The sequence below is a fragment of the Cajanus cajan genome, chromosome 3 (assembly GCF_000230855.2).
Source record: "Cajanus cajan strain Asha chromosome 3, NIPB_CcT2T_4, whole genome shotgun sequence".
NCBI classification, from domain to species: Eukaryota; Viridiplantae; Streptophyta; class Magnoliopsida; order Fabales; family Fabaceae; genus Cajanus; species Cajanus cajan.
In genome coordinates this window covers 16,475,500-16,502,775 of record NC_138519.1, presented here as the reverse complement: position 1 = coordinate 16,502,775, position 27,276 = coordinate 16,475,500, and the positions used below count along the sequence as shown (strand labels likewise).

The following is a 27,276-nucleotide window of genomic DNA, read 5'->3' as shown; positions in this document are numbered from 1 at the left end:
ATATTTTAATCTATTACAACTTATATTAGTCAATTACAAAAATAAAATTGTTTAGTTTTATAAAAATCTATTTTTTTTTAATCGATTACAAAGATTTTAATCAATTGACTGAGATCTTTTCTATTTTATTAAAACTAAGGTTTGCGTATTTTATTCGATTACAAAGTATCGAGAGTCATAGACAACTTAATCAATAACGATTAAGCATGGCAATGGGGTGGGGCGGGGCGAGTTAGATTACCATGCCTAATAACGATTCTTTTTTAGTCGATTAATTTTACTCTTATTAATTTATTCAATTACGATTTTTTTTATAAATAAATGAAATTAAATTAAAAGGGAATACAGGGGTATTCAATTACGAATTATGTTAATTGATTAAAACTAATTTGCAAACAAGTCTGGAATTAAAATGATGGTCGATTTATTCGGTTACTGTAAGTTTGAAGTAAAATTTAGAATATTTTTACAATTGTAAAAATTACTGAAATTTATTTTAACTCAAAATTAATGTTAATAAACTCAAATTCAATTTCTTAACTTAAAACTAAATATATGAACGTTTAATTAAAATTATATTAGCCAATAGTTTACAGTGATTTTAGATGATCTAAACCAAAGACAAATATGGTGTGTCTGGCTGAGCATTTGTAAAATTAATTTGAAATCATATTGAATATAAAGTGATGTGTTTAAATTTGTATTTTTTTTTCATTTTAAAACTAAGTTAGTATTAAAATTCACTAGAAAAATTTTATACAAATTACCCAAGTTTGTTTCAATTCAAAATCCATTTTGTTACAAAAATTAATTCCTCGAGGATTATTAAATTTGGATTAATCGGTGCTCATAAAACTGATGGTTTTGAATTCATGTTTTTGTTTTAAAGATACCAATACAAAAATAGTTTTATTGCCATAAAAGTAGTACTATTCAACTTAAACAACAACCTTATATTTGTAAGCATACACCTACAACTAAATTTCCTCCGGTTTTGAATATAAATAATTTTTTTTCATATTTATTTATGTTAAATATTAGTAAATATCAATTAATTCCATTTTATTTGTTGTGATCATTTCTAAAATACTCATTTATTAATTGAGATTGTATTATATATATATATATATATATATATATATATATATATATATATATATTATTCTTAATATCATGTTTTAAGAAAGAATAATTTAATTTTTTTTTATAGGATTAGGAGTCTATTTGATAGGTTTTTGCTGAAGCACTTCTAAAAGAGAAATAAGAAGAAAAATTAAAATAAACTTCTCTATAAATTAAAATCAGCTTATGCATAATTTAATAATAAAATTTCAAAAAAACTAATAAAATTTTTTTTTCTACAAATTAATTTATGTATAAGTTAATTTTAATTTATATTGAAGTTTATTTCATTTTTTCTTCTTATTTTGCTCTCATATAAGTGTTTTTAGAGAAATTTATCCAAACAAACCTTAAAAAAATGAAATTATGTAAACAACGTTTTTTTAATTACCATGAATTAATTTTTTTTTTGTTTATATTCAGACACAAGTGTTTGGAGGAAATATTTACCTGATATAAACTTATAATCTTTTATAGATATTAATCACTACTTTTGGTTAGTATATATTTTGTATCAATATTATACTTATATATAAAAATAAAAATAAAAAAGGTGTTGTTTGACAAGAAAATTGATTTAACTTGATTGCTTTAGGTCTAGCCAACATGTCATGGCCCTCAGCTAGTGACACTGATTTCTGTTCTGTTGTGACTATATTCTCCCACTCTTGCACTCTTCTTGTTCCTCTTTTCCAAGCTTTCAAATACCTTTGCAAAGTTATTCCTGTTCTAGCTTGTTCCTCTACTAAGATTTGCTTTGTTTAGCAATGTCCTAGATATGTAAATTCAAAAACACAAACACATAGTGGATGATTTGCTACGTTACCTACCAACTAGTGGTGGAGACGCGTCTTGGAGTCAACCAAAGAATAAAGGCTTCTCATAACGTCTTCATATGAACAATGTCCTCTACTAGTACTGTCACCAAAAGACATTTTTCCAAGATGTTTTAATATGACATGTCCAATTCAATTCAACAAGAATTCATCGAATCACCAATTCTCAATAAAATTGACCTACTCACTTAATTGGTTACGTAACTCTAGGTTGAGTTTTATTCCATTACTCAATAATGCTTTTAACACCGGGTTGTTCTAGGAAGATAATTTTGTTTTATTTGACCTCTAAAATTAACATTGAACACACAAACTTAATTATTAATATTTATCATACTTATTTATATTAGTTTAATACTTATATTTTGAATCCTTAACAATTTCTTCAATCTACTCACTATATAATATATACTGCTGTTGACGAAATTACTTTGGTTAATATGATAACATAATCTAAATATATATATATATATAATCGTTATAAATTCCTTATTCAATGACGTGATCTCCAAAGTTTAACCTCGAGTATGGTATGAAAAATGAGGAAGAGTGAGATAAGAATATTTAAATTAAATATGAAGATTAACTTTGAATATATCTCAGCCAAACAATGTTTTGCAAAAGGAAACCCAAGATATTATTATGAGCAAAGCTCCTTACACGATTATTCTCACTTACAAATCACAAAGGGAACATGCTACCCCAACAGAATATCTGTTACTCTAAACTCAAAGGAAGTGAAACTCCTAAACCCACAATTAATGTGACTCATTAACGAAACAAAAGCTATCAACACTTTTCTTTTAATTACATGTATCCTTTATTGGAAGCAATCAATATATGAACTGGGTAGGACCATTATCAACATTTGATCCTGAGAAAATCAACAATCGTGAACTTTAAAAGAAAATCAATATATTGAAACTCGTTGTGAATGTGTGGTATTTTAAAAGAAAGAGTACCACAATAAATAGAATATGTGTTTATGTACTAAAATGTTTCTAACACTTGTCAAAAAGACAAGAAATGGGTCATGAGTTGCACATATCCATGAGGATGAGTCTCATGGACCTATTGTAGCGTAAATCTTTGGTGAATCTCTAGCTTTCTATTCATGAGGTTGATGCATAAACTATTTTCTTATCAATTATATGATATTGCTTATTTAAATACATATAATATAAAAAAAATGGTATTGATTTTCAAAACAAGTGTTAGTTATATATCATTGCTTTTAATAACTTACTCTTTTTTTGCTCTACAAGCACATCATCCATGGAAAATGGCAAAAAGAAGAGAGAAAAAGAAATCCAAAAAGTATACCACAAAACAACGTTGCATCTTCAGTCTCCAATCATATATGGACACAGAATATTGAAGGCAATATGAAGAACCTTTTGTTTCTTTAATTAGGACTACTATTTGGGTGGATCTAATGGACCCAACATATATTCGTATTCATACTCATAACCACACTTTAGAAGTTCTCTATACTATATATTCTCCATTTAATCTCTTGACATGGCCTTGGGGAGAAAAGACTTTCGTATATATTCTTAAGGAAATGGAGTGCAATATCTTCTTATGTTTGGAGACAAATTTTTAGGTATGTATTGATCGACTACCCTATAATTTATAACAATTCATATGTATAATAGTGTTTATTTAAAAACAAATCATTATTGAACTTTTGTTAAGTTAATACTTGTGTTACAAGATAATAAAATTGTGTAGCACATAAAAAGGATGCAAGAACATTACCTTGAACCGTAGTCCAATCTTCTCATTAATCTTAATTAATTGAACTTTTGGTATCCGGGTCAGAATTCAAATTTGGTCTCCTTATTGTTTTAAATTTTTGTGAAATTAATTTTCTACGTACTATTTTAATTGTATAATTTTAGCTTATTTCTTAACTTGATATTTAGATTTTAATTAAATATTTACAAGACAATGAACTTGGTAGTGGAAAATTATAGCAGTTTGCAGTCATAAATTTTAATTTTAGCACAATTTTCGTAAAAAAAATAATAATAATTGACATATAGTGTGATCAAGCATTATGCTAATTTGAATGAGTTAACGTGTCAAATTGTCAATGAAGTAAAATGTTAGTACATAAATATAATTAAAAAAAATGTCACGTAATTATTTTATAAAATATTAAATTCAAAATTATTGACTGAAATAAAATTATATAACTAAAATAATCAGATCAAATTAAAAAATAAAGAGACTAAATTAAAATTTTGACTTTTACAATATATTTAAGTCTAATTTCTAAAATATCTTTATCTTAAAATAGACTTAAATGTGTTTTTAGTCACTCAAATTTAAGAAGTGTTTGGTAGATGAAAAGTTTTTTCATATTTAAAAATCATGATTCCTGATAATAATTAAAATCTGTTTAGTTACTCATAAGCTGAGAATATTCATACAAAATTATCAAGAATTATAGATTTTTATGTTCGATGACAATAATATATTTTTGGATATGTAAATACTTTTTACAAAAAAAATTCTTTATGAAAATAAACTCATTATATATAGTTTTTTTTACTCAAATCTTATAAAAAATATATGACTTTAAACTATTTTAAAAGTTGAAAATTTATAGTTAAAACTATTTAAATACAAAATTCAACAAATAAAATAAACAAAGAAAAATATTACATAATAATTAAGAAGGATAAAAATATATTATTTTATTTTATTCAAATAAATAAATAAGTGTTAATAAATACTATTAAATTATAGAAAAAATAGATTTTAATAATATTATTAAAATTGACAATGATGAAATACAAGAAGGAGAGGGAGAGAGAGAAAAAAATAGAGATATGAGAGAGAGAGAGAGAGAGAGAGAGAGAGAGAGAGAGAAAGGAAAAGATGGGGAGTGAGAGTGAGAGATAGAGAGAAAGGGACAAAGAGAAATATAAGAAGAGAGGAAGAGCGAGAGAGAAAGAGAAATGGAAAAGTGAGAGAAAGAGAAAGAGATTTTCTGTTTTAAAACTAAATACTATGGTTTTTTTTCTTTCATAAATATGAAACTTTTTCTCTAACTCGAAAAAGCTATACCTCATGTGAATATTTTTGTGGGAAAGTAAGATAAAAATGATTTTCAAAAAATTATATTCCTAAAAGTATTTTTTTAAATAATTATCAAATGTGAGAAATCAAGATCTCCAATTAAAGATTATCGGGAAAATAAAAATATTTTGCGTACCAAATACTTTCGTAAGGTAAATTTATTTTTAGTCTCTCAAATTTAAAAATGATATTTTTAATCCTTATAATTTTAAAAAAAATCTTGTGTTAATTCTTATATTCAAATATTGTTAGAGAATATATCAAATATTATTACATAAAATCTACCTATATATCTCTATTAATAAAAATATCACATTAAACTCAATTGATACGACATAAATGTTTCATCTACCATTTTTTAGATATATAACTCATGATCTAAGAAACTAAAATAAAATTTTAAAAAATTAAAGACTAAAATAAATAATTTTAAATTTAAAATATAAAAATAAATAAACCCTAAATTTAAAAAATAAAAAATATATTTAAATGATTATTAAAATATGGTGGAATAATATGAAATTGGAAATTTGGGGCGTGAAAAAGTTGGATGGTGGGCCTAGAGTGAAGTCGTACCGCTTGTTGTGTACAGAGAATCTCTTTCCATTGTCACCGAAAAAGTAGTTGACTAGCTTCTCACCTAATGAGCCTTATCTATCTCAGACTAACACTAGATTCGCTACCTTTATCTTTTCTCTCAATAAACTATAGTTTATTTTTCTAAACATAATCCAACCATATTCATTACTATTTCTTCATGAATCGATTATCTATCTTATTAATATTTTAAAAATCTAATTATTTATCGATTATATCGAATTTTGTTGATTATCTTTATCTCATACAACTAACACTTATTTGTATAATTAAAATAAGAATATATATTATATTTTTAATCTCTTTATTTTTATCAATATGTAATTTTAAGTCTTTCTATTTTAAAATAAAGATATGTTATATATGTTTTTATTCTTTATTAATATACTAACTTCTAGTCTTAATTATCTGTACATTTTATAAAATAAATATTTTTCATATATAATTATAAATATTTCATAATAAATAAGTATTTATAAAATTCTAAATTATATTAATTTTAAAATTTAAATAAATATTTTAAATATATAACTTATATTTTAGATGTATAACAAATAATTTATATTGTAATATGGCAAAGAAAATCACACACCACCCAAAAAAAAAGAAGAAGAATATATTGAAAATCACTATTTAAGAAAGTGATGATGTGAGAGCTTCATTATCTAAGTTAGAGATTTTAATTTATAGAATAAGAGAAAATTCTTTAAAATTTGAGTTTTAGTAAAGCTGTCAAAGTGGGCTCGACTCGAAGAGTCAACCCGTTCCACTACGAGTTCGACCTGGGTTGAGTTGAAAAAATTAAAAATTTTAATACAGGCCAATTTTGAACCCGGCTCACTAACAACCCAGTTTATCCGGGTTGAACCTGTGGTGAGCCGACTAGCTCACTAACCCATGATTAAAAAAAATACAATAATTATTGGGTCATGGTGCAGCCCAACATGAGACAACAATGATTTAATGTTGGATTATGATTTATAATTTTTATGATTTTGGATTGTATTTGAAGTTTAAGATGATTTTGGATTATATTTTCTATTTGAGATTATTTAGATTTGGTTTGATTGTATTTAAAATTATCATTTAATGTTTATGTTGAATGATTCATTTATGGATGTCTTAATTAAAAATCTTATATTTTTAAAATAGGTTTGAGCTTTTTGGACTTTAATTGTATATTAAGAAAAAAAAAGAAGATGAAAAAAAATTATATTTTTTTAAGGTGAACCAACCCGTTTAACCCACCAACACGTGGTGGACCGGGTTGTATTTGATTTTTTTGAGCTCACTCATAAATGAGCCAAGTTAAGTTGGCCAAGAAATTTATTTAATATGAATTTATAAATAAAATACATTTAAAAAAGTAATAACTAATAAAGTTTATAATAACATATTATATTTTTATTTAGAAATTAAAAAAACAGATATAATAGGAGATAATAATTTCAATATATTTAAATAAATTAAAATAATATATAAACTTTTTGGGTTCTTCTTAATTATGGTTTTAAAATTCAATAAGTTGAATCGATTTGAATATGACCTAGTCAAATAAATGGTTCCAAACAATTATACTTTGTTTGATTAATGAAATATTTTGAGAAGAAAGAAATATGATATAAATAAGTAGAAGAGAAGATATAATGTGTATAAAATAAGTACATTGATTGGATTAGGAAAAATAAAATAAAATAAGTAGAAGAGAAATAAAGTTTATGTTTGTTCAATAATTTTTTTTTTTATATCTAGTATTACATTTATACAATATAAAATAAAAGGATAAACTTATCATTTCACTTAATTTGATGTGTTCTACATATTTTCTCCACAAATCTCTTAATCAGTGGGCATAGTATTTTTTAACATGGGCCCCACTAATTTTTTTTTTCTCTTCTCCCACTTATATATCACTTTTTCCAAACAACAAAAAATATTATCTCGCTTCTTTCTCTTCAAAATCTAATCAAACAAATAATGCATGGGATCAATTATACATTGGTGAATGTCTTCAAGTAGGAATGAGCATGACGTAACTCAACTCACTAATTTGGCCTTGTCCGAGATTGTTTGAATGAGTTTAGGTTTTGAAATTAAACTCGATATATTTTAAGGATATGTTTAAGTTACGTTTCAAGTCGTTCAATTTGATTTGACATATAATATTTTCTTATAAAATATTTTTTAATTACTGTGCATTAATACTAAAAATTTGGTAATACATTATCTAACATGATATTATATTTATAATATAATTATTTATTTTAAATTATATATTTGGTAAATTATATCTTAGTTTAAGGTTTGTAATTATTTTATTTTATAATTTTATACATAATGTTAAAATTAATAGTGTAACAAAGTCGAATCAATTCGATTGTGATACCCTCTATCTTAATACAAATATACAATAAATATAACACATAATATTCTAAATAAATGAAAATTTTCATAGTTCAAATAGTTGTTTCAAATAACAAAGGAGTAAAAGGTTCACATTCATAATTCATAAGCCAAATCTCAAATGCAGAATTATAAAAAATTAAAGTCAAGTTTTCCAAAATGGACAAAAGACAATGATTTCCTAAAACTAATCCTAACTAAGCTCGATGTCACATGTCCTATAGAGCACAACCAATAATAAGGTTTAAGTCTCATCACCAACATTCTCATGCTGATGATCACCTACAACATAATAAGACACACATAGAGCAAGCATGGGAGTCAGAAACATCTCACTCGGATTCAAGTGTAAAAATAATAGTCAGGCAACACACAAACAAATCATAATAAGTGCAGTCATAGCTACACATTAACCAAGTGCAAATTCAAGTTACACATACAATAGTAATACATACACAGTCATTCATCATGTAATAATGTCATGGACTTGACTCATAAATGCATGCATGTGGTATCAGTCACATATCACATATCACTGGTGTGCTGCCTAAATAACACACCTGAGGTAGTCTAGGAGTATATGTAGGGAGCTACTCATACACTCTCAACTAGAAGGATGTACTACTAAGGTTTGGTCGGGATAGCGAAGTTGCGCAAGTTACATCTCGTGCTCACAAACAGGCGGAATCGAGACATTCAAACCGTATTATTCCCTAAGACTCCCCCAAGCTGTTATGCAAGGAGGGTCTTTCCTAACGATGTACTCCACATCGTACCTAGACACATAGATGCATATGATGCACGTCACACATTCACATGTTCATGAACCCAACATTTCACTTGTCATATCTCATCATGTCACTTTTTCTCATATCACATTATCATACTCATAGTCACAAGGTCACATATAAGAGATTCTCATCCTCATCATGCTCATAAAAATACACCACTTGCATCAACACCATAATAAGACAGTTCTCACACCATTAACATCTTCAAACATAGCTTAAAACTTATCTGTTTTCGAAATTATCTGTCCTCATAGGATTTCCCATAGGAACCCACAAAGCACCTTAATTCATATTAAAACTTATTTGTTTTCAAAATTTAACACATATTCACACTCTGCAAACATCAAGGAACACAATAGAAAACTCAAAAGTCAAAAAAGAAAATATTCAAAATTTGCTTGTTTCTCATAGGATTTCTCGTAAGAACCCATAGAACACTCTAATCCATATCAAAACATGTCTATTTTTGAAATTAATTGCATAATCACATTCAACAACTATCAAGGAATACAACAGAAAGCTGAAACACGAAAATAGAAAATATTCAAAAAAGTGTCTCTTTCTAAGAGCATGCATCGGGCAGGGGGTTAAGGCCAATCCCACGACCAAACATATCTATTATTGAAATTAAACACATACCCACACTCAAAATCACACAAGGAATGCAACAGAACACTTAGAAAGAAAAACAAAAAAATTTTATAAGGTGTCTGTTCTTATATACATACAATAGGCAAGGGATTGAGGGCCAATTTGACTACCCAACAATTATTCTCACACCCCCGATTAAGGTTTCTCACTCCCCCCTTACCTTGATGAGTAGATGAAGATGCACAAGCAGAATCTGATCGGTTCTGTTCTTCAAGTTCCTCTTGTTCTTCAAAAGCGTAAGAAGGAATGAAGTCAGGAGAGTGGTTACATAAAAATAACTTAACTCCTGATAACTTCCTTAACCCCTCTCCTCATTTAATATAATTAATAATAGAAATTAGCGAAAGACTACTACTCCTCCCTTCCCTTAAAATAAACATAATTATAATTAAAATACAACTCTTCCCTTTTAATCAAATAACATAAGCATCATTAAATAAAATACATTTCATAAAATTACCTTCATAATAGTAATCATAATAATAATCATAAAATCATGTATCGTGCATAAAATATAATTTATATAATAGGTTAAATTATATTCAAAACTCTCAAATAAATACATCAAATATTAAAATAACTTTTAAAATACTATTTATTATAAATTATGAAATCTGGGGTGTTACACCGATCTTATCCCTATATTTTCGGGTCTTGATTGGACCAAATTTGAATTTTAAAAAATTGTCTGGACAAAAAATCAAGTCAAGTTTGGATAAGGATAAGCCTCCCAACCCGATCCATGTTCACCCCTATTCTTGAGACTCCTATGTGTAATGATTGGTGGTGCATTTACTTAAACTATTAGTAAAATGAAAGCAAATAGTTACCAACAAGTATCAATCTAAAGATAAGTGTGTATAGAATTTACTTAACAATAGAACCATGTGAACTTTTGATTATATATATATATAGGAAGGTTATAATAACACCGGCGTAACTTTTACTAAGTATTATACCGCTCAATAATTTTATTTTAAATGTGAATTTTGTAAATCCAACCGTTAGATTGAAAGTTCATATCACTTTATATGTCTATAGGAAATTTTGTTAAAATTGAACAACAACTTGAAGGTAATCAAAATGTTCATATTTTAGTATATTTTAAAATGTATATATTATGTCATCTTGAATTAATATAAAATTTTGTATATATAATTTAAGAGTAAAGAACTTTCAATCTAACAGTTATATTTACAAAATTCACATTTAATATAAATTTATTGAACAATGTAATACTTAATAAAAATTACAACGATGTTATTATAACCTTCCTCATATATATATATATATATATATATATATATATATTAGACAAATATAATATGTATACTATATGGAATTATTTTATTTATACTAGTTCATGTAATTTAATTACTAATCTACCAGTTTATAAATATGACCCATTAAATCAAATTATCGATTCAAATTTTAAAATATTATTCCTAACTATAGGGCCTAGGTGGTCGCCTCCACCACTTGCCTTTCATTGGAGTCAACTCTAGTATGAAGTGTGTATCATTACAACAAATAAAATGAAAACATCCCCAAAAAAAATTTGAGTTCTTGTCGCGATTCTTATATTCACATAATTTTTGTTGTAGAAATTGAAAACTATAAAATAAATTATTAAATTATATTTTAATGCTCAAGATTAAAAGAAAAATGAAATTAATTTTTTAAGTTGTTATGTTTTTTAAATAAAGATGAGACATGCAAAGACATCACTGTAGAATTAAGACATCATAACAACATTAATACTTTAAGGATTATCAATCATTTGTAACATGCTCAATAAAATATAACTTAAAAAGTACAAACAAAGTAGGGAAGCAAGACCAAAATTCACAATAAAAACTAGCAAAATCTAAGGAGCGGTTAATACTATTTTACAGCCAAGACCAAATTGAGATAACAAAAGAATAGTTTAAGAATAAGTGACTAGAAAACTCATCAATAGACCCACATATACTACACATATACATACACCACTATAATACCTCTCATCCTTGAATTATCATTTGTAAGTACTTTATTATGTATCAATCGCCAAACAAGACAAGATCGAGATGGAGAAATAGCTTTCAACCATATAATAGATGCCCAATGTTGATGTTGTAGCTTTGGTTGTATAAATTTATATGCCTCCTTAAAACCAAAGACACCATTATTAGAGTGTTTCCAAACAAGATGATCTTCATGTAAGTCCAAAGGAGTGCAAAGTGTATCCATCTTGTCCTTAAGATCTGGAAGAAGAGCTAGCAGACTAGGTGGTAGACACCAGTGCTCATTCACCACTACATCTGCAATAGTAACGGTAAGTTGCACTTGTTGAGCATCAAGAATATTAATAGGATTAGCTAATGAATCCTTCATACACCATCTATCATCAAGCCAAAAATTAATCTTGTGCCCATTACCTAATACCCATTTGGTGTTTTCTTTAATATTACACCAATGATCTCGAATCGAAGTCAAAATTGATGAAGACTTGTAGCTAACCATAGGGCAACCATTACGCAAAAATCAAGCTCCGATAAGCTTAGTCCAATCATCCTCAAAATAAAAGAAACCCCAAGACTGTATAAGAGAGGCTGCATAGTTACGAATTGATCTTAGCCCAAGACAACCTTGTCCTAGAGGCAAGCAAATTTTTTTTCCATGCCACAGTGACATATTTCCTCACAACTGGATTACCAGACCATATGAAATTTTGAGTATGATTCTCTAGCTTTTTTAACATGAGCTTGGGCCAAGAGTAAAATTGAAAATTATAAAGAAGGGAGTTATGAATCACTAGGTTAACAAAATACCAAAGACAAACTAATATACCATAGACAAACTACGAGATGAAAAATCCAATCGTTCCTAAATTACTAACCTTCTTGACGAGGATAAAAATCCACCAAAGACACGACACTTGGAGGGATGGAAATGTTGACCAGAAATGTCCCCATAACATTTAAATAAATCTAATAAGTTCTCTAAATTGCTATTAGTGTCTCAACAAAAAAATCATTATATCATCTGCATAAAAGGAATGAGATGACATATTGAATCCCTTTGGACTAGCCATTGGAAGAAGCAATTCGTACTCAACCAGATACAACAAACACCTGCTCAAAACATCTTCTGCCAAGCAAAATAACAGGTGATAATGGATCTCCTTGGCGCACCCCCTTTTTTACAAGCCATGTATTCCATAGCCTCATCGTTGAAACAAAAGAATAGTCTAACAGAAAGCAGAATGCTTTTGATCCAACCACAAATGCTTTTGATCTTATAAAGTCCAAATGCATTCCAACACAGACAAGAAAAAGTTCCAATATCAAAAGCCTTCAGAATGTTAAAGTTGAGCAAAATTACCACCAAAAACTTTCTTATCCAACATGTTAGCAACTTCAGAAGTAATAAAAATACAATCCGTAATATGCCTACCTTTAATAAATCCTTTTTGGTGCCAAGAAATAATACGCAGAGCAATCCTAGAAAGCTTGTTCGCAAGAACTTTAGTAATTATTTTAAACTGAAAAGTTTACTAAAGCAATAGGTCGAAAATCCTCAATCTTATTAGCACCAGAAGATTTTGAAATAAGGACCACATGATTAGAATTTAAACCCAGTAAAATCCAAATGTGTTTAAAAAATTGTAAAACAGCATAATGAACATCAATAACAATGATATCCCAATAAGCATGATAAAAACTTCAACCAAACCCATCGGGACCAGGGGCACTTAGGCTAGGCATGGAAAAAACCACTGACTTGACCTCTTCTAAAGTAGGAACATTTGTGAGCATAATATTATCCTATTTTGAAACCAAAGATGGCACCACCTGCTACACCAGATTATTCATAACCATAACCCTGGTATTTTCTTGAGCATACAGAATTGAGAAATATTGAATCACATCATTACAAATGTCATCATGCGATTCAATAAAACCATTGTTAGATCGAAGCTAATGAATTATTCTTTTAACTGACCTCCTATACTGCACCAACTTGTGAAAAAACTTAGTGTTATGATCTCATTGTGAATGCCAATTAACTTGTGCCTTCTCTTTCCAATACGACCCAGTTTGTCATTAATCACAATTCACAACTAATTTTAACCCAAGCTTACACCAAAATGTTTTGCAAAACTCAGTCCAAGGTTCAGCTAGAAAAACCAAATTTGGCTTATTTGTATCACATAATTAATAAACGTAAAACACTTCAGGCTGTTCAATAATGGGATCATCCATCACGCTAGTTTCGTAGGTCTCGAGTTGCACCACATTACAAACCTCATCAACTTGCACCCCATCTCGCACAACACTGTCTTGTAGGGAAGCTAATTGGCTCAAGGGGATGTGAATGTCACACGCATCATGCAAAGTTTGTTATGTGATTACTAACAAGCTTTTAATATTGGTTGTATTACTCGAGTTTATAACTTTTTTTTTTATAATTAGAAAAATTTTACTTAATACGTCTTGTATATATACACATAGTAGGTGTTAACTTTTGAATATTTCTTTTCAAGTCTTGGAAATGTACTTTTACTTATATTTCAATATCTCCAAGATTTTGTTATGAACTAGAGTTTGAAGCTGATTTGAGAAACACTACTGGAGCGTTCTAGATATGAAGTTTAAGTTCAGGGTTTATGATTTAGCTAAAACATAAAATCAAAAGTCAAAACCAAGAAGCCACGCATTAAAAATAAATAAAAATTTTCATAGTGTGATATATAATATTTATCATTTAAAATTATTTTTATCTACTTTATAAATATAATATATTTTAATATATTATTAAAAAAATGTAGGTATAGATTATAATAATACATAATATATATTGTTGAATTTTATTTAAAATTAACAATGTAATTATATATATATATATATAATCTATAGTAATTCTTTTTATATATCATTATATATAATATTTCTTGTACGTGAAAATGTCAAAATGATTAAGAATCCTTGGAAAAAAGTTTAATTAAGATTTTTTTGATAAATTTATATTATATGAGAACTTATTTTACAAAGTGCTTAAAGTTTAATAAATTCTTTATATTTTGGATATAAATGTTAATAAGATTTTATATAATTTTAAAGTGTTTATGCATTGTTATATAAACATATATAATATATTATTATCTCATTTTAAAAATAGAAAAAAATAAATAACAATTAAAAGTAAGTTAAAATTTAAAAACATAATAAATAATTAATATACAAATATTATATATATCACAAAATATTAAAAATAAAAATCACTACTCACCTTTTACTTATTTAGTTTTTACAAAATAAAGAATTCATGTATCATAAATTAAAAAGATTGTGAGACATAGAAATTAAGCATACACCTATAAATCATTTTAAAAACTAAAATATTTATGATTAAAACATGATTGAAATATAAATTAAGGTGTTTAAATTAAAATCGTATATATCTTAAAATTATTATATAAACTTAAAATATTGACCATTTATATGTGTGAATAAATCTAGGTATAGAAAAATAAATCATTATAAAAATCTAACCACTTCACGTTATTTTAAAAGAAAATAAATAATTTTTTTAATAGAAACATATAAAAGAAATTATTATCAATATATACAATATAAAATTGTTTAATTAAATTATACTTTTGTGAAAATGAAAATATTAAAAGTAAATAACTAGCAACGAATAGTTATAATTGTTTTATGTAAAAATTAATATAGATAAATAAATAAAGAAAAAATATTTAATTTGGAGAAAGAAAACAAAAGGCATACTTTAGATATTTGGCCTTAATAGTATTCGAAAGTGAATCTTGTTACAAGTTAGTGCATAGATTAGTCATCTTGGATAACTTATGAAAGTAAGGGTTTTTTTTTCACTCATGTATTACTGTCATGAAAATTTATTCTTAATTTGAAACTGTTTTAAAATATTTTATGCATTTGAGATGATTAATGCTGAGTGCTATTAGTTAACTCAACGACACTTATGTCACAATTTGTTTTGGTTTATATTAAATTTAAAGTTGTTCCAAAAAGAGATATATGGCACACTTCGTGTCTCTAAGCCGATTGCAAGATGATATGTCACGGAACAGGTTCCAATAACACCTTTTTTTTTTTTTTTTTCCCTAATATGTCTCGCAACAGTCCTTTACGGGATGTGTTAATTATTTCTTTCAAAATTGGTGCAAGAACTCGTAGGATTTTTTTTTTTTTTTTTTATACATGTGTGGCTCTGCGCCGTCGTGTCACATTTTTTTTCAAACATTAAATATATTTTTTGCATACCTAAATCTCTGATGTAGTTTATGATTCCAAGGAATTGTTGAATTTGTTTGACAGATAGATTTTCTTCAAGAAAGTTGAGTAACTCTTCAGCAATATGAGATTGAGGTTGATAAGTTTCTTGAGAGAACTTCATCTCCAGGAAGTCAATTTCCTGTTGTGTTAACTGTATTTTCCTTTCTGAGAACATAATATCATACAGGTTTGCTCTTATATTTTACCTTCTGGAGGGAATAAATAATATAATGATCAATGATATAAGTGCGCGCACTTATATATATATATATATATATATATATATATATATATATATATATAAAAGATCAACTTATTTTAAGAATAATTCTATTTACACTTATTTCATTTAATAACTAATGAATTAGTGGACTAACTAGATAAAAATAAGATTTAGGATTATAAGAGAGTAGGACGAACAAGGTGTGAGAGGTGCGCTCAAGGGGTGAGAAGAGCGAAAGAGACACAATGGATGGAGGGATATCAATTGTTTAAGGGGGTTACATCCTACATTTTTTCAAATTTTCCAGATAGATATGACACTATAGCAATGAGAAAGGTATTCATCTATTGGGGGAGAGTCCTTGAAGTCTTTATTTTTGATAGAAAGAACTCCAAGGGACAACATTTTGGATTCATCAAGTTTAGCAATGTGTATAATCTAAAGGAGTTGGAAGGGCAACATGATGGGATCGAGATTGGTTGCATCAAGTTCCATGTTAATATACCAAGGTTTAAGAAGGGGGAAACAAAGTGTTGTATTACCTAGAAACAAGGTGAAGTAGGATTTCCAAGATGAAATAGGGTAGTGGAGGAGAAAGGTCATAATGTGGTTAGAAGTGGGCATTCTACACCTATAGCTAGAAATGGAAGATGTAGGGAAGGCATGTTCCATGCTCAAGTTGTTCAATGTTAGTGGGTTTGAGGTAGGAAGGATTCAGAAGTGAAAAAAACCATTGTAAACAAATTTCATGTACAACTATACATTAAATCATCAAAATTAGAATTGTTTGAATGATGTATGGTGGGAAATTTGAGGGATCCAACAAAGATCTTTGGGATTCAAGAAGTATTTGCTCTAGCGAGATGCATTCTGTTAAGGTGTTGTATCTAAGAGACGACCTAGTGCTTTTATCTGGTCTAGAATCTATCAATGTAGAAGATGTAATCTTGTTGGAAGATGAGTGGTAGAACTCTTTGTTTCTTTTCATTAAGAGGTGGGATACGTCTGTATCACCTAAAAGGTGATTAGCATGGCTTCAATGCTATGGGATACCACTTCACCTCTTGAAAAAAAAAATTATCAACAATTTTAGCTTTTGTTGGGCAGGTAGTAAAACTTGCAAATGAACCTTCTTCATTGCAATTTGTGGAATATGCTAAAGTGTTGGTATGCTTAGAGGGTTTTAAAATGGGCTTGAAGTCTCTCAACATCAGCTCGAAAGGAGAGACCATAAAAGTCAAAATCATGGAAGAATCTAGTATCTCAAAGATCTACACATGTCCAAGCAAGGTGAGAAGGTGTTTAAACTCAAGAGAAACTTTTATGTATGGAAGCCCACACGATGATGAGGAGGACTTGGCGATATCAAAACAATTATCCCATTTATGGTGATTAGGTGTTCAATGGAGAAGTAGATGTGGGATTGGGGATAGCAACCAGCGACATCTTGATCAAAGGAAAAGGAGACGTTTAAGATGGTAAATCCTCTACAAGTGTGCAATTAATGATGAAAAGGGAAATATTAAATGCTTTGGAAGCATTAGTATCAACAAATAATTCGAAAATGTGTGCATGAATAACCAAAATGAATTTTGTTAGAAAAAATGGCCTAACTAAGAGAGGGTGAATTGGTAGGTTAAAAATTTCTTGCACAACTTTCTTGATTTTGAAAGCTTTTCTAAATCTTTTCAAAGAAAAGTATTGATCTACAATTGTATATAGGATACTAAGTTCAAATTCAATGCAAGACCGAATTCATTCAATTTTATATGCATTATTTATACCTCACAATACATAGCAACAAGTATAGAAATAGAATTGCAAGAATGTAAAGTCAAGGATAGATAGAGAGAAAAATGTATAACCAATTTATATTGGTTCAATTACATCCACTTATGATCGACATTCAATCTCCAATTAATGTAATTGAGATTTTCCACTAATCTTTAATATTAGAAGGTTTACTATCACAATAGCACATGCAATACACTTCTACACTATTAAAAATATCACTTCTTACACTCCAAGAAGCATTCACTTGTAGCACCTCACTACAAGATTCTTCCTTCCAAGAAACCTACTTAAGAAAAACAATCAATACAGAAATTTAAGAAATGAATTCACCTAATGTACAGAACATATCAAAGTAGGTGAATCAACCAAGTAGTTTATCCTTTAACTCCATGGACATGATGATTAATTCAATTCTTGAAATCTTCTTAATTATTATGGTAAAATTATAACTTTTGAATTTTGTTATAATAATTTTAATTCAAATGTATTTTTTTCATTACTCTCTCTTTTCTCAAATAGATTCAACTTTTAAATATTTCAATCTTTTTTGGTCATGCAAAATTTCAATTTTATCTTTACGTTAAAACTATTTGATTATTTATTTATTTATTATTGAATAAAGAATGAAATCTTACCTTAAACATGATAGATGTCGTTTTACACTAGTGGAATTTGATGCCGCTAGATTTTTTCACATTCATTTTTTCACATGCAAAATATTTAGCAAGAGGGAATAAACATGCTCAAGAATCAATAACTTCAATAAGATGCTGTTAGCCTAACTACCTATAATGAAACCATAATTGTCAGTTTGGTTGTAAGTGTTATAATATTTTACCAGTAGACAAATTTCCAGATTTTTAGAAGAAAAAAATGTATTATAAATTCAGTGTCTTATATATAGAAGTCAAATGGTCCAAAAATATATTAAGGAATATAATTAAATATACAACTTTTAATTAGACAAGAAGAAGACGACCAAATGGAGTTGGTTACATGGATCAATTAATTTCTGGCCTTCTTTACATGAAATTTTTATTTTATTTTGATAAACCTCACAAATTCCATTCCCAATCAATATTGTTAAATTGGAGCCCATCATGCAACATTGCATATAAAAAAACTCACACGGTGAAATTGGATTGTCACCTAATAATTTAAATTAATAAGAAATAAATTTATGAGAATATAAATTATTTTTTAATGTAATAGGCAATTGAAGACCTTAATTAGCAACCACCTCAATGGAGACATGCCAAAAGCTTGTTTGAGTCTATAAATAGAGCTTTGATGTAGGAAAATTTTGATTATTGAATAATATTTTTGAACTTTTCTACTAAGAATATTTGAAATTTGAACATGAGAAAAACTTAACATTGACTTAGAGTAGAGAGTTGACTATATATATTAATTATGTTTTTAATGTCTCTAGCTACTCCCTAGTTCCTAGATTTTTCTAGATTCTCAATGAAATAGAAGTTTTTGTTTATGATGCACATGAATAATTGAATATGACGACTCTTTTGCTTTATTTTTTTTTTGTCGTTACTTTAAAGTGGTGGAAGAGTGTACACTAGATGATAATTTTCGTCCCTAGTATTCATCTCTTCACTATTTTGTAACTCTACAGGTTGAGGACAACAATATTAAACCTATTTTTAATAAGAAAGAATAACAATGCTCAAAAAGCATAAACTAGTGAAATAAAAGTAAATGCTAAGCTTAAAAATTAATCTGATTTTGAATGTAAATACCTTTTTCTATTTTGACAAAAATTCACATTCCTTTATTATTTTGTTACTTTTGAGAGAAAAAAATATGAGGTGTCAACGAAGTTAAGAATAATAGAATTAGTCTTTCACTTGACAAACCAGTAGTTGAATCCTTACTAAAAGAGGTATTTGACAATGTCTTAATAATATTGTTTTAAAAAAATAAATCTACAAGACATAAAAAATAAGGTTATATGTCAAAATTAAAAGATAAAATTCACGTACAATTTCTTAAATATTTTTAATTTTATTATTTGATAAAAATTAAAATTTCACCAAATTTATGAATTAAAAATTTATATAAAAACTCTACGTTTAAATTATAATAAAAAATAATCAACGAAGTATATTTAAATTGTCTCAAAATATGTGTATATGTAACAAAAAATTCTTTATAAGAAAATCATATTTTTCTTTCTTTTTCATTTTTCTATTCTGTCAAACTAATATAGAAAAACATATTTTTTTTCTCTTTTATTTCTCTTTTACTTCTTTTATTATTGACACTCTAAAACTTAATCTATTATAATTCTTTTTTTCTTTTTTTCCCTACTTACTACGTACCATTTATTTATCTAAACAAAACATACTTATTGGTTCTTTAGATTATGCATCGACAATCATTTTAATACATAAATCATAAATATAAACCCTAGAGTAATTACCCATTTTTCTAGATTAATCATAGAGTTTCAGATAGTAAACTTTGCGTGGTTTATGCTACTCCAAGTAAGCAGCAGTGGAAGAATTGTTAGCCGAAGTTAACGGAAACTGTGAAAGAATCGGTTCTTTTCTAAGTTTGGATTCACCACACCTTGTGTTGTTGTTGTTGCTGTTCTGTTTCCCTATTCTCTCTAACAATGCCGACGAGGTTTCCCAGGAGGAGCATCCTTTTCTCAATCCCCACGAAGATTCTTCCCCCTTTCCGGCAACGCTCCTCAAACCTCGTCCTTCCCACCGACCCACCACCACCAACCCCTGCCCCTGACAATTTTCCCGGGAAAATCGCTTCAAGCTTCAATTTTCCCGAGACAATCGCCCCCGAACCCTCTTGGGTCGTTCCGTCACAAAATGAGGTCTTGGACACCCTCTTGCGGCACAAGGGGGACCCCGCATCGGCGTTGAGGTTCTTCAAAGGCGTAGAGAGACAACGAGGGTTCGTGAAAACCGCTGATGTTTTATGCTTGTTGCTTCAGATCCTTGCCTCCTGCCCCAACACTCACGGAGATGCCAAGTATTTGCTCAATAGCTATGTCTTTGGAGATTCAGCCCCTGCTACGAAGGTTCTGGTGGAAATGTTAGTGGAGTGTGCGGGAAAGTACGGTTTTGAATTATCTGATTCTAGGGTTTTCAATTACCTGTTGAATAGTTATGTTAGAGCTAATAAGTTCACTGATGCTGTTGAGTGTTTTAGAGCCATGTTGGAGCACAGTGTGCTCCCCTGGGTTCCCATTGTGAACATTCTTTTGACCGCAATGGTTAAGAGAAACATGGCGGATGATGCGTGCCGTGTGTATGATGAAATGGTTGAGAGAGGAATTCATGGCGATCACTATACTGTGCATGTTTTAATGCGTGCGTGTTTGAAGGAAGGGAGGTTTAAGGAGGCTGAGAGGTATTTTGGGGAGGCTGCGGGTAGAGGGTTGAAGCTTGATGCGGCCGCGTATAGTATTGTTATCCAGGCTGTTTGTAAGGGGTTGAAGGTGACTTTGGCGTGTGAGCTGTTGAAGGAGATGAGGGAGTTCGGGTGGGTGCCGTCTGAGGGTACATATGGGGCTGTGATTGGTGTTTGTGTTAGGCAGGGGAATTTTGCGGAGGCATTGAGGCTCAAGGATGAGATGGTGACTGGTGGTGTGCCGGTGAATGTTTTTGTTGCAGCAAGGTTGGTTGAAGGGTATTGTATGCAAGGGGATGTGAGTAGTGCGTTGCGGTTGTTTGATGAGGTTGTTGAGGCTGGTGTTGCTCCCAATGTGGCTATTTTCTCGGTTTTGATAGAAGGGTGCTCTAAGATTGGGAATGTGGAGAAAGCGAATGAGCTTTACACCAGAATGAAACTCATGGGCCTTCATCCAACTGTGTTTATTGTAAATTTTCTGTTGAAAGGATTCCGGAAGCAGAATTTGCTAGAAAATGCATTTGCATTGCTTGATGAGGCAGTTGAAAATGGAATTGCTAGTGTTGTTACATATAACATCCTTTTATTGTGGCTCTGTGAATTGGGCAAGGTTAGTGAGGCTTGTAATTTGTGGGACAACATGATTGGTAAGGGTATTACACCTTCACTAGTTTCTTACAACCACATGATACTTGGTCACTGCAAACAGGGTTGCATGGAAGATGCACAAAATGTCATGAATGGTATTATTAAAGGTGGTTTAAAACCGAATGTCATTACATACACTATTTTGATGGATGGTTTTTTTAAAAAGGGTGATTGTGAGCACGCATTTGGTGTGTTTGATCAAATGGTGGCTGCAGATATAGTGCCTACTGACTACACATTTAACACCATTATAAATGGATTGTCTAAAAATGGCCGGGTGTCTGAGACAAAGGATAAGTTGAACACTTTTATGAAGCAGGGTTTTATTCCCACATCTATGACTTATAATAGCATCATAGATGGATTTGTCAAGGAAGGTGCAGTTGATTTTGCAGAGTCTGCATATAGAGAGATGTGCGAAAGTGGAATTTCACCAAATGTTGTCACCTATACTTGTTTGGTTAATGGATTTTGCAAAAGTAATAAGATTGATCTTGCTTTGAAAATGCATGATGATATGAAAAAGAAGGGTTTGCAACTGGATATTACTGCATATAGTGCTCTCATTGATGGTTTCTGCAAAATGCAAGACATGGAAAATGCAGGCAAATTATTCTCTGAGCTTTTGGAGATTGGTTTGACTCCAAACACAATTGTTTATAACAGCATGATTAGTGGCTTCCGAAATTTGAATAATATGGAAGCAGCACTCAACTTGTACAAGGAGATGATAAATAATAAGATTCCATGTGACTTGCAAATATATACCTCACTGATTGGTGGACTTCTAAAAGAGGGGAAATTAAATTTTGCCATAGATCTTTACTCAGATATGCTTTCCAGGGGTATTGTGCCTGATATGTTCATGTACACTGTTTTGATAAATGGACTCTGTAACAATGGACAACTAGAAAATGCGGGCAAGATTCTAAAGGAAATGGATGGGAATAATATAACTCCTTCTGTTCTTCTTTATAACACTTTAATTGCTGGACATTTTAAGGAGGGGAATCTGCAAGAGGCTTTTAGACTGCATGACGAGATGCTTGACAAAGGTCTTGTGCCTGATGACACTACATACGATATTCTTGTAAATGGAAAGTTGAAAAGATCATACGCTCCAGTTGGTGCTTAATCCACACAAAAGGATTCTGGGCAGCACACATTCTACTAATGAGTTTTTTGCAAACTGAGTCTTGCAGAAAGTATTGAATGGTTTGAAATTGGTCTCATCTTCCATTGTTTGTCCTAAGGATCTAGAAATATGGACAAAATTTCCTTTGCAATTTCATCATGATTTCTATTAAGGAAACCGTAGTTCTTTCATATAACCGAAGTGAGTTCTTTCGGTTAGACACTTTCTTTGGCCAAGAGCATAATAGTTCCAATGGCCAGATATCCTGCAGAGAATTTAGCATTTTGCCATTTTGGTAACAGGAATTTCCAATTGCTGCAGGTGGGAAGACAGTTTGGTGCTTAATTTTAACTTTTTACTGGACAAGGATGAATAATTGTCAACTTGTTTCCTTCCCACTATTTAATTGTCCTGGCAACGGATAGGAGCTTTACTGCGATTTTGTAGTTTAGGATGGAATGCTATGATGTGTTCATGATCTATAATATTATATCATTCTGTTTTAGCATCTCAATTTTTTTTTATGAGACCTTGAGGTTGGATACTTGAATAAAGCCTTTTTGTTTCTTTATAAAAAATAAGAGGGGTGGGGGAAAAGGCATTTATCCATCAATACCTGAATGGGCGTAGCTTTGATCCTTTTTAATGCAATCCAAGCTGCTGTAAATGATCCATTGAGACTGTTAGTCGGAGAAATACTAATTACTTCTTCTGATATTTATTATGATGAATAGTTTAAAATTTTATTTTATAAGGCATCTTATAATTTTTAGAAAGTATTAAATTATTTTTTTTGTTTGTCCTTATCAAAGAGTATGAGAATGTGGTTTTTCTTGATTCTTAAACCTTATTCAATTGATATTTATCATTTTGTTGGTATTGATGTATAATCTTTGATATGGGTAATATCTTCACTTTTTGCATGAAAATTTAATGTTAAGCAAGAAGGGTAAAATTAATAAATTATGATTTTATTTTATAAATTTAATAAAATTAATTAACATAAATATTTATATTGGTCTAAGTGATTTAGGATGAAACCATAGAAAGGTGGAGCGGTTGAGGATGAAAGACTTGATGTCACAGAAAGGGAATTCAGGCCAACAGCAGTACTAGAACTGGAAAGCTAGCCAAGAAGGAAGCAAGGCTGATGCAGATGCAGGTGGTGCTAGTGTGTCATTATGCAGAAATGCTCCATTTGAAGGGTCAATCCAACATTGACGGATGCCTAAAGCAAAATTGGAGTGAGACTTTTATACTTAGAAAGAGTTATGTTGGATTTTTTACTGTTATATGTGTGGCCTGTTTTGCTTCACAGAAAAATACAGATATACAAATTGTTGATCTATAATATAGTTCATTTGGACAAACAACACCATATATAATAAGAATTTATGTTACAAATATTTAAAATATCATTACTTTCTATATGTTTTTTCTTCTTTATACGTTTCAAAAGTAACCAAAGTTCTAGTAATATATACATGGCATTGTATACAAATTGTTGATCTATACTTAGAGTTCATTTGATGCCAGGCTTGAGGTAGTTCTTCCACCTTTCCAAGCACGACTTTGCGTCCCTGTTAAGAGGTGTGTTCATGCGCTGAGACACGACGTTCCATTCCCTTGGACCATACTGTTTCACATAAGAACGTAATAAACCATCCTCATCACCTCTCCAATGTTGTCTCTCCTTCATTTACAAGTGCAAATCTCACAGCCCATGTCTTGAAACTTGAACTCATTGTGACTCTAGAAATGTTAAACAACCCATGATATCAATTCACAATAACTTAGGAGGTGAGAAACAAAAGAAATACTCCTTTCATCTTATAATAAATGTTGTTTTACACAATTAATTTTATAATTAATCTTCTTTACTTAAAATGATGTAACATAATAATTATTTTTTTGACGAATATCATGAAAGATATAAATAAGAAATAGATAATTAATTCTATACCAAAAAGTGACGCTTATTTTGAGACTTATTTTCTTCTTCAAACACAACATCTGCTATGAGACGAAAGGAGTATCAGAATGGAATCTGGTGAATTTCCAAAACTTTCAATCATATGTCAACTACTGAATCAAAACATCACTAGTCGAGGGATTCCTTTAAAACTACAGATGCCTTTGCATCAATATAAAGTTAAGTGAATCACTAAATAAGCGCAGAAAAAGGAAGATCATCTTTCACAAATGTATAGCTAAATGTGTTAGCAAAATCCTGTAGGGATAATAAGCAATAAGAATTGACTTACAACAGCACTAGATTAACTAGAGCAGAAATTAAAATAACACTTCTAGATGAGACTCAATAGTCAATACACTTTATCCATTACAAATTTAATAGAAATACAAAAATCTAACAAAAGAAACATATAGAGACAGCATTATTTTCTCACGAAGGTAACTATTGTTATAGCATTGTTGAGATGCAACCGACCATGACATATTAAAAATTAGAGTATATATGACAATGCCAAACGTATGGAAGAATTTTTTTATTTTATTTTTTACATTCACATTCTAGTGGGATTTAGCATTAGTTGTTCAGTGATGTATCAAACAGGAATAAAAACTAAGCATGCATGATGCATGCAAAATATTTAGCAAGAGGGAATAAACATGCTCAAGAATCAATAACTTCAATAAGATGCTGTTAGCCTAACTACCTATAATGAAACCATAATTGCCAGTCTGGTTGTAAGTGTTATAATATTTTACCAGTAGACAAATTTCCAGATTTTTAGAAGAAAAAAATGTATTATAAATTCAGTGTCTTATATATAGAAGTCGAATGGTCCAAAAATATATTAAGGAATATAATTAAATATACAACTTTTAATTAGACAAGAAGAAGACGACCAAATGGAGTTGGTTACATGGATCAATTAATTTCTGGCCTTCTTTACAAAGCAACCAGCAATATATAACACAAACACCTCGAATGCCTAGAAGTTCCTCTGAATTACGGGAAATTCGAATATTATGATAGTCCCAATACAGAACGGCCCGTGTCAAAATCGGAACGGGCTGTTCCTAATACAGAACGGCCCGTTTCACAACCGGAACGGGCTGTTCCCACCCTGAAACGACCCGTTCCAGCTTCTAAAAAAGGTCTAAAATCCTAGGCTGGAACGGGCCGTTCCAGAAGAAACAGTTATGTGCTAAACTCAACTCTGAAACGGGCCGTTCTGGTATAAGAACGGGCCGTTCCAGAAATGAAATTAACCTATAACGAAGGGGTCTAGAACGGGCCGTTTCGAATCTGGAACGGGCCGTTCTGGACATTTCTGATGCCTATAAATAGCGGTTTCAGGTACTCTCAAGGGCTGGAAAAAGTTGTCCAAGATTTCTTATAGCTCGAAAATTCTCTCTCTCCTTCTTATTGTATTTCTTGAGATTTGTGAGACATTTACGTAGTGTGAAAGGTAGTCAAAAAGCGTCTAGATCCTCATATTTGAAGATTCACTAAAGCTCGTTTAAGAGGTATTTCAGTCAATTCTTTTCTCTATTTTCTATTCTCATTTTAAATATTTTTATAATAAAAGAAATAACCATGTAGACACCCTTGGTTAATTTGTGTAATTTAAATTTCATGTATATAAATAATCATCAATAAAGGAGACTTAATATTTAAATTATTATCTCTTAGGATAACTTCATCACAGGGTACCGATTAAGGGCATTGTAGGGGTGCTTAACACTTTCTTTACACGTAGTCGACTCCCAAACCCAGTTCTGGTTATCAAGGCCATTATTGGACTTTCGAAAAACCTTTTCTTTTTTCAATGTTTCAAGTAAAACATTGGTGGCGACTCTATAAACTTATTTTCAAGATCATTAATTAGGAATTAGTTTGGTCTCAAAACATTCTTTAATTGATAAGATTTTCAAAAGGATATCTAAATCATAGGTCGCAAGACTAGTGCCAATCACATATTAGGTGTGCTGACTAAACAACAACCTAAGGTAGTCTAGGAGTACATGTAAGGACCACCTAGTGAGACTTTTCTACGCCCAACTTAATTATTAAGCCCAGCTTAAAAAAACTAAGCCCGGCTTAAAAACTGTGCCGGGCGTTAAGAATTGCGCCCGACTTAAAAACCAAACATGTAATTATAACATTCAATCGGTAAAAGCACTTCAAATAACACCAAAAACACGAATCCATACTCAATTTTATGTAAACTACCCCAAATCTTGTCAAAAGATCATATCCTTAATTATTTCTCATAGGATTTTTCACACGAACTCATAGAGTACTCTAATTCATATAAAAAATTATCTA

General features: G+C 29.8%; 1 protein-coding gene across 2 annotated transcripts; it reads left to right on the top strand.

Moving 5' to 3' along the window:
• Positions 1-20,245: 20,245 nt before the first annotated feature.
• LOC109802722 (uncharacterized) lies at positions 20,246-24,397 on the top strand. 2 transcript variants are annotated; one of them, XM_083070553.1, is made up of 2 exons: positions 20,246-23,300; positions 24,013-24,397. In XM_083070553.1, the coding sequence occupies exon 1, from the start codon at positions 20,442-20,444 to the stop codon at positions 22,977-22,979; it is 2,538 nt and encodes an 845-aa protein (XP_082926679.1). In that variant the 5' UTR covers positions 20,246-20,441; the 3' UTR covers positions 22,980-23,300; positions 24,013-24,397. The 2 variants fall into 2 exon arrangements, with proteins under 2 accessions (XP_082926679.1, XP_082926680.1); XM_083070554.1 differs by having other exon boundaries at positions 24,005-24,397.
• The last annotated feature ends 2,879 nt before the right edge of the window (positions 24,398-27,276 follow it).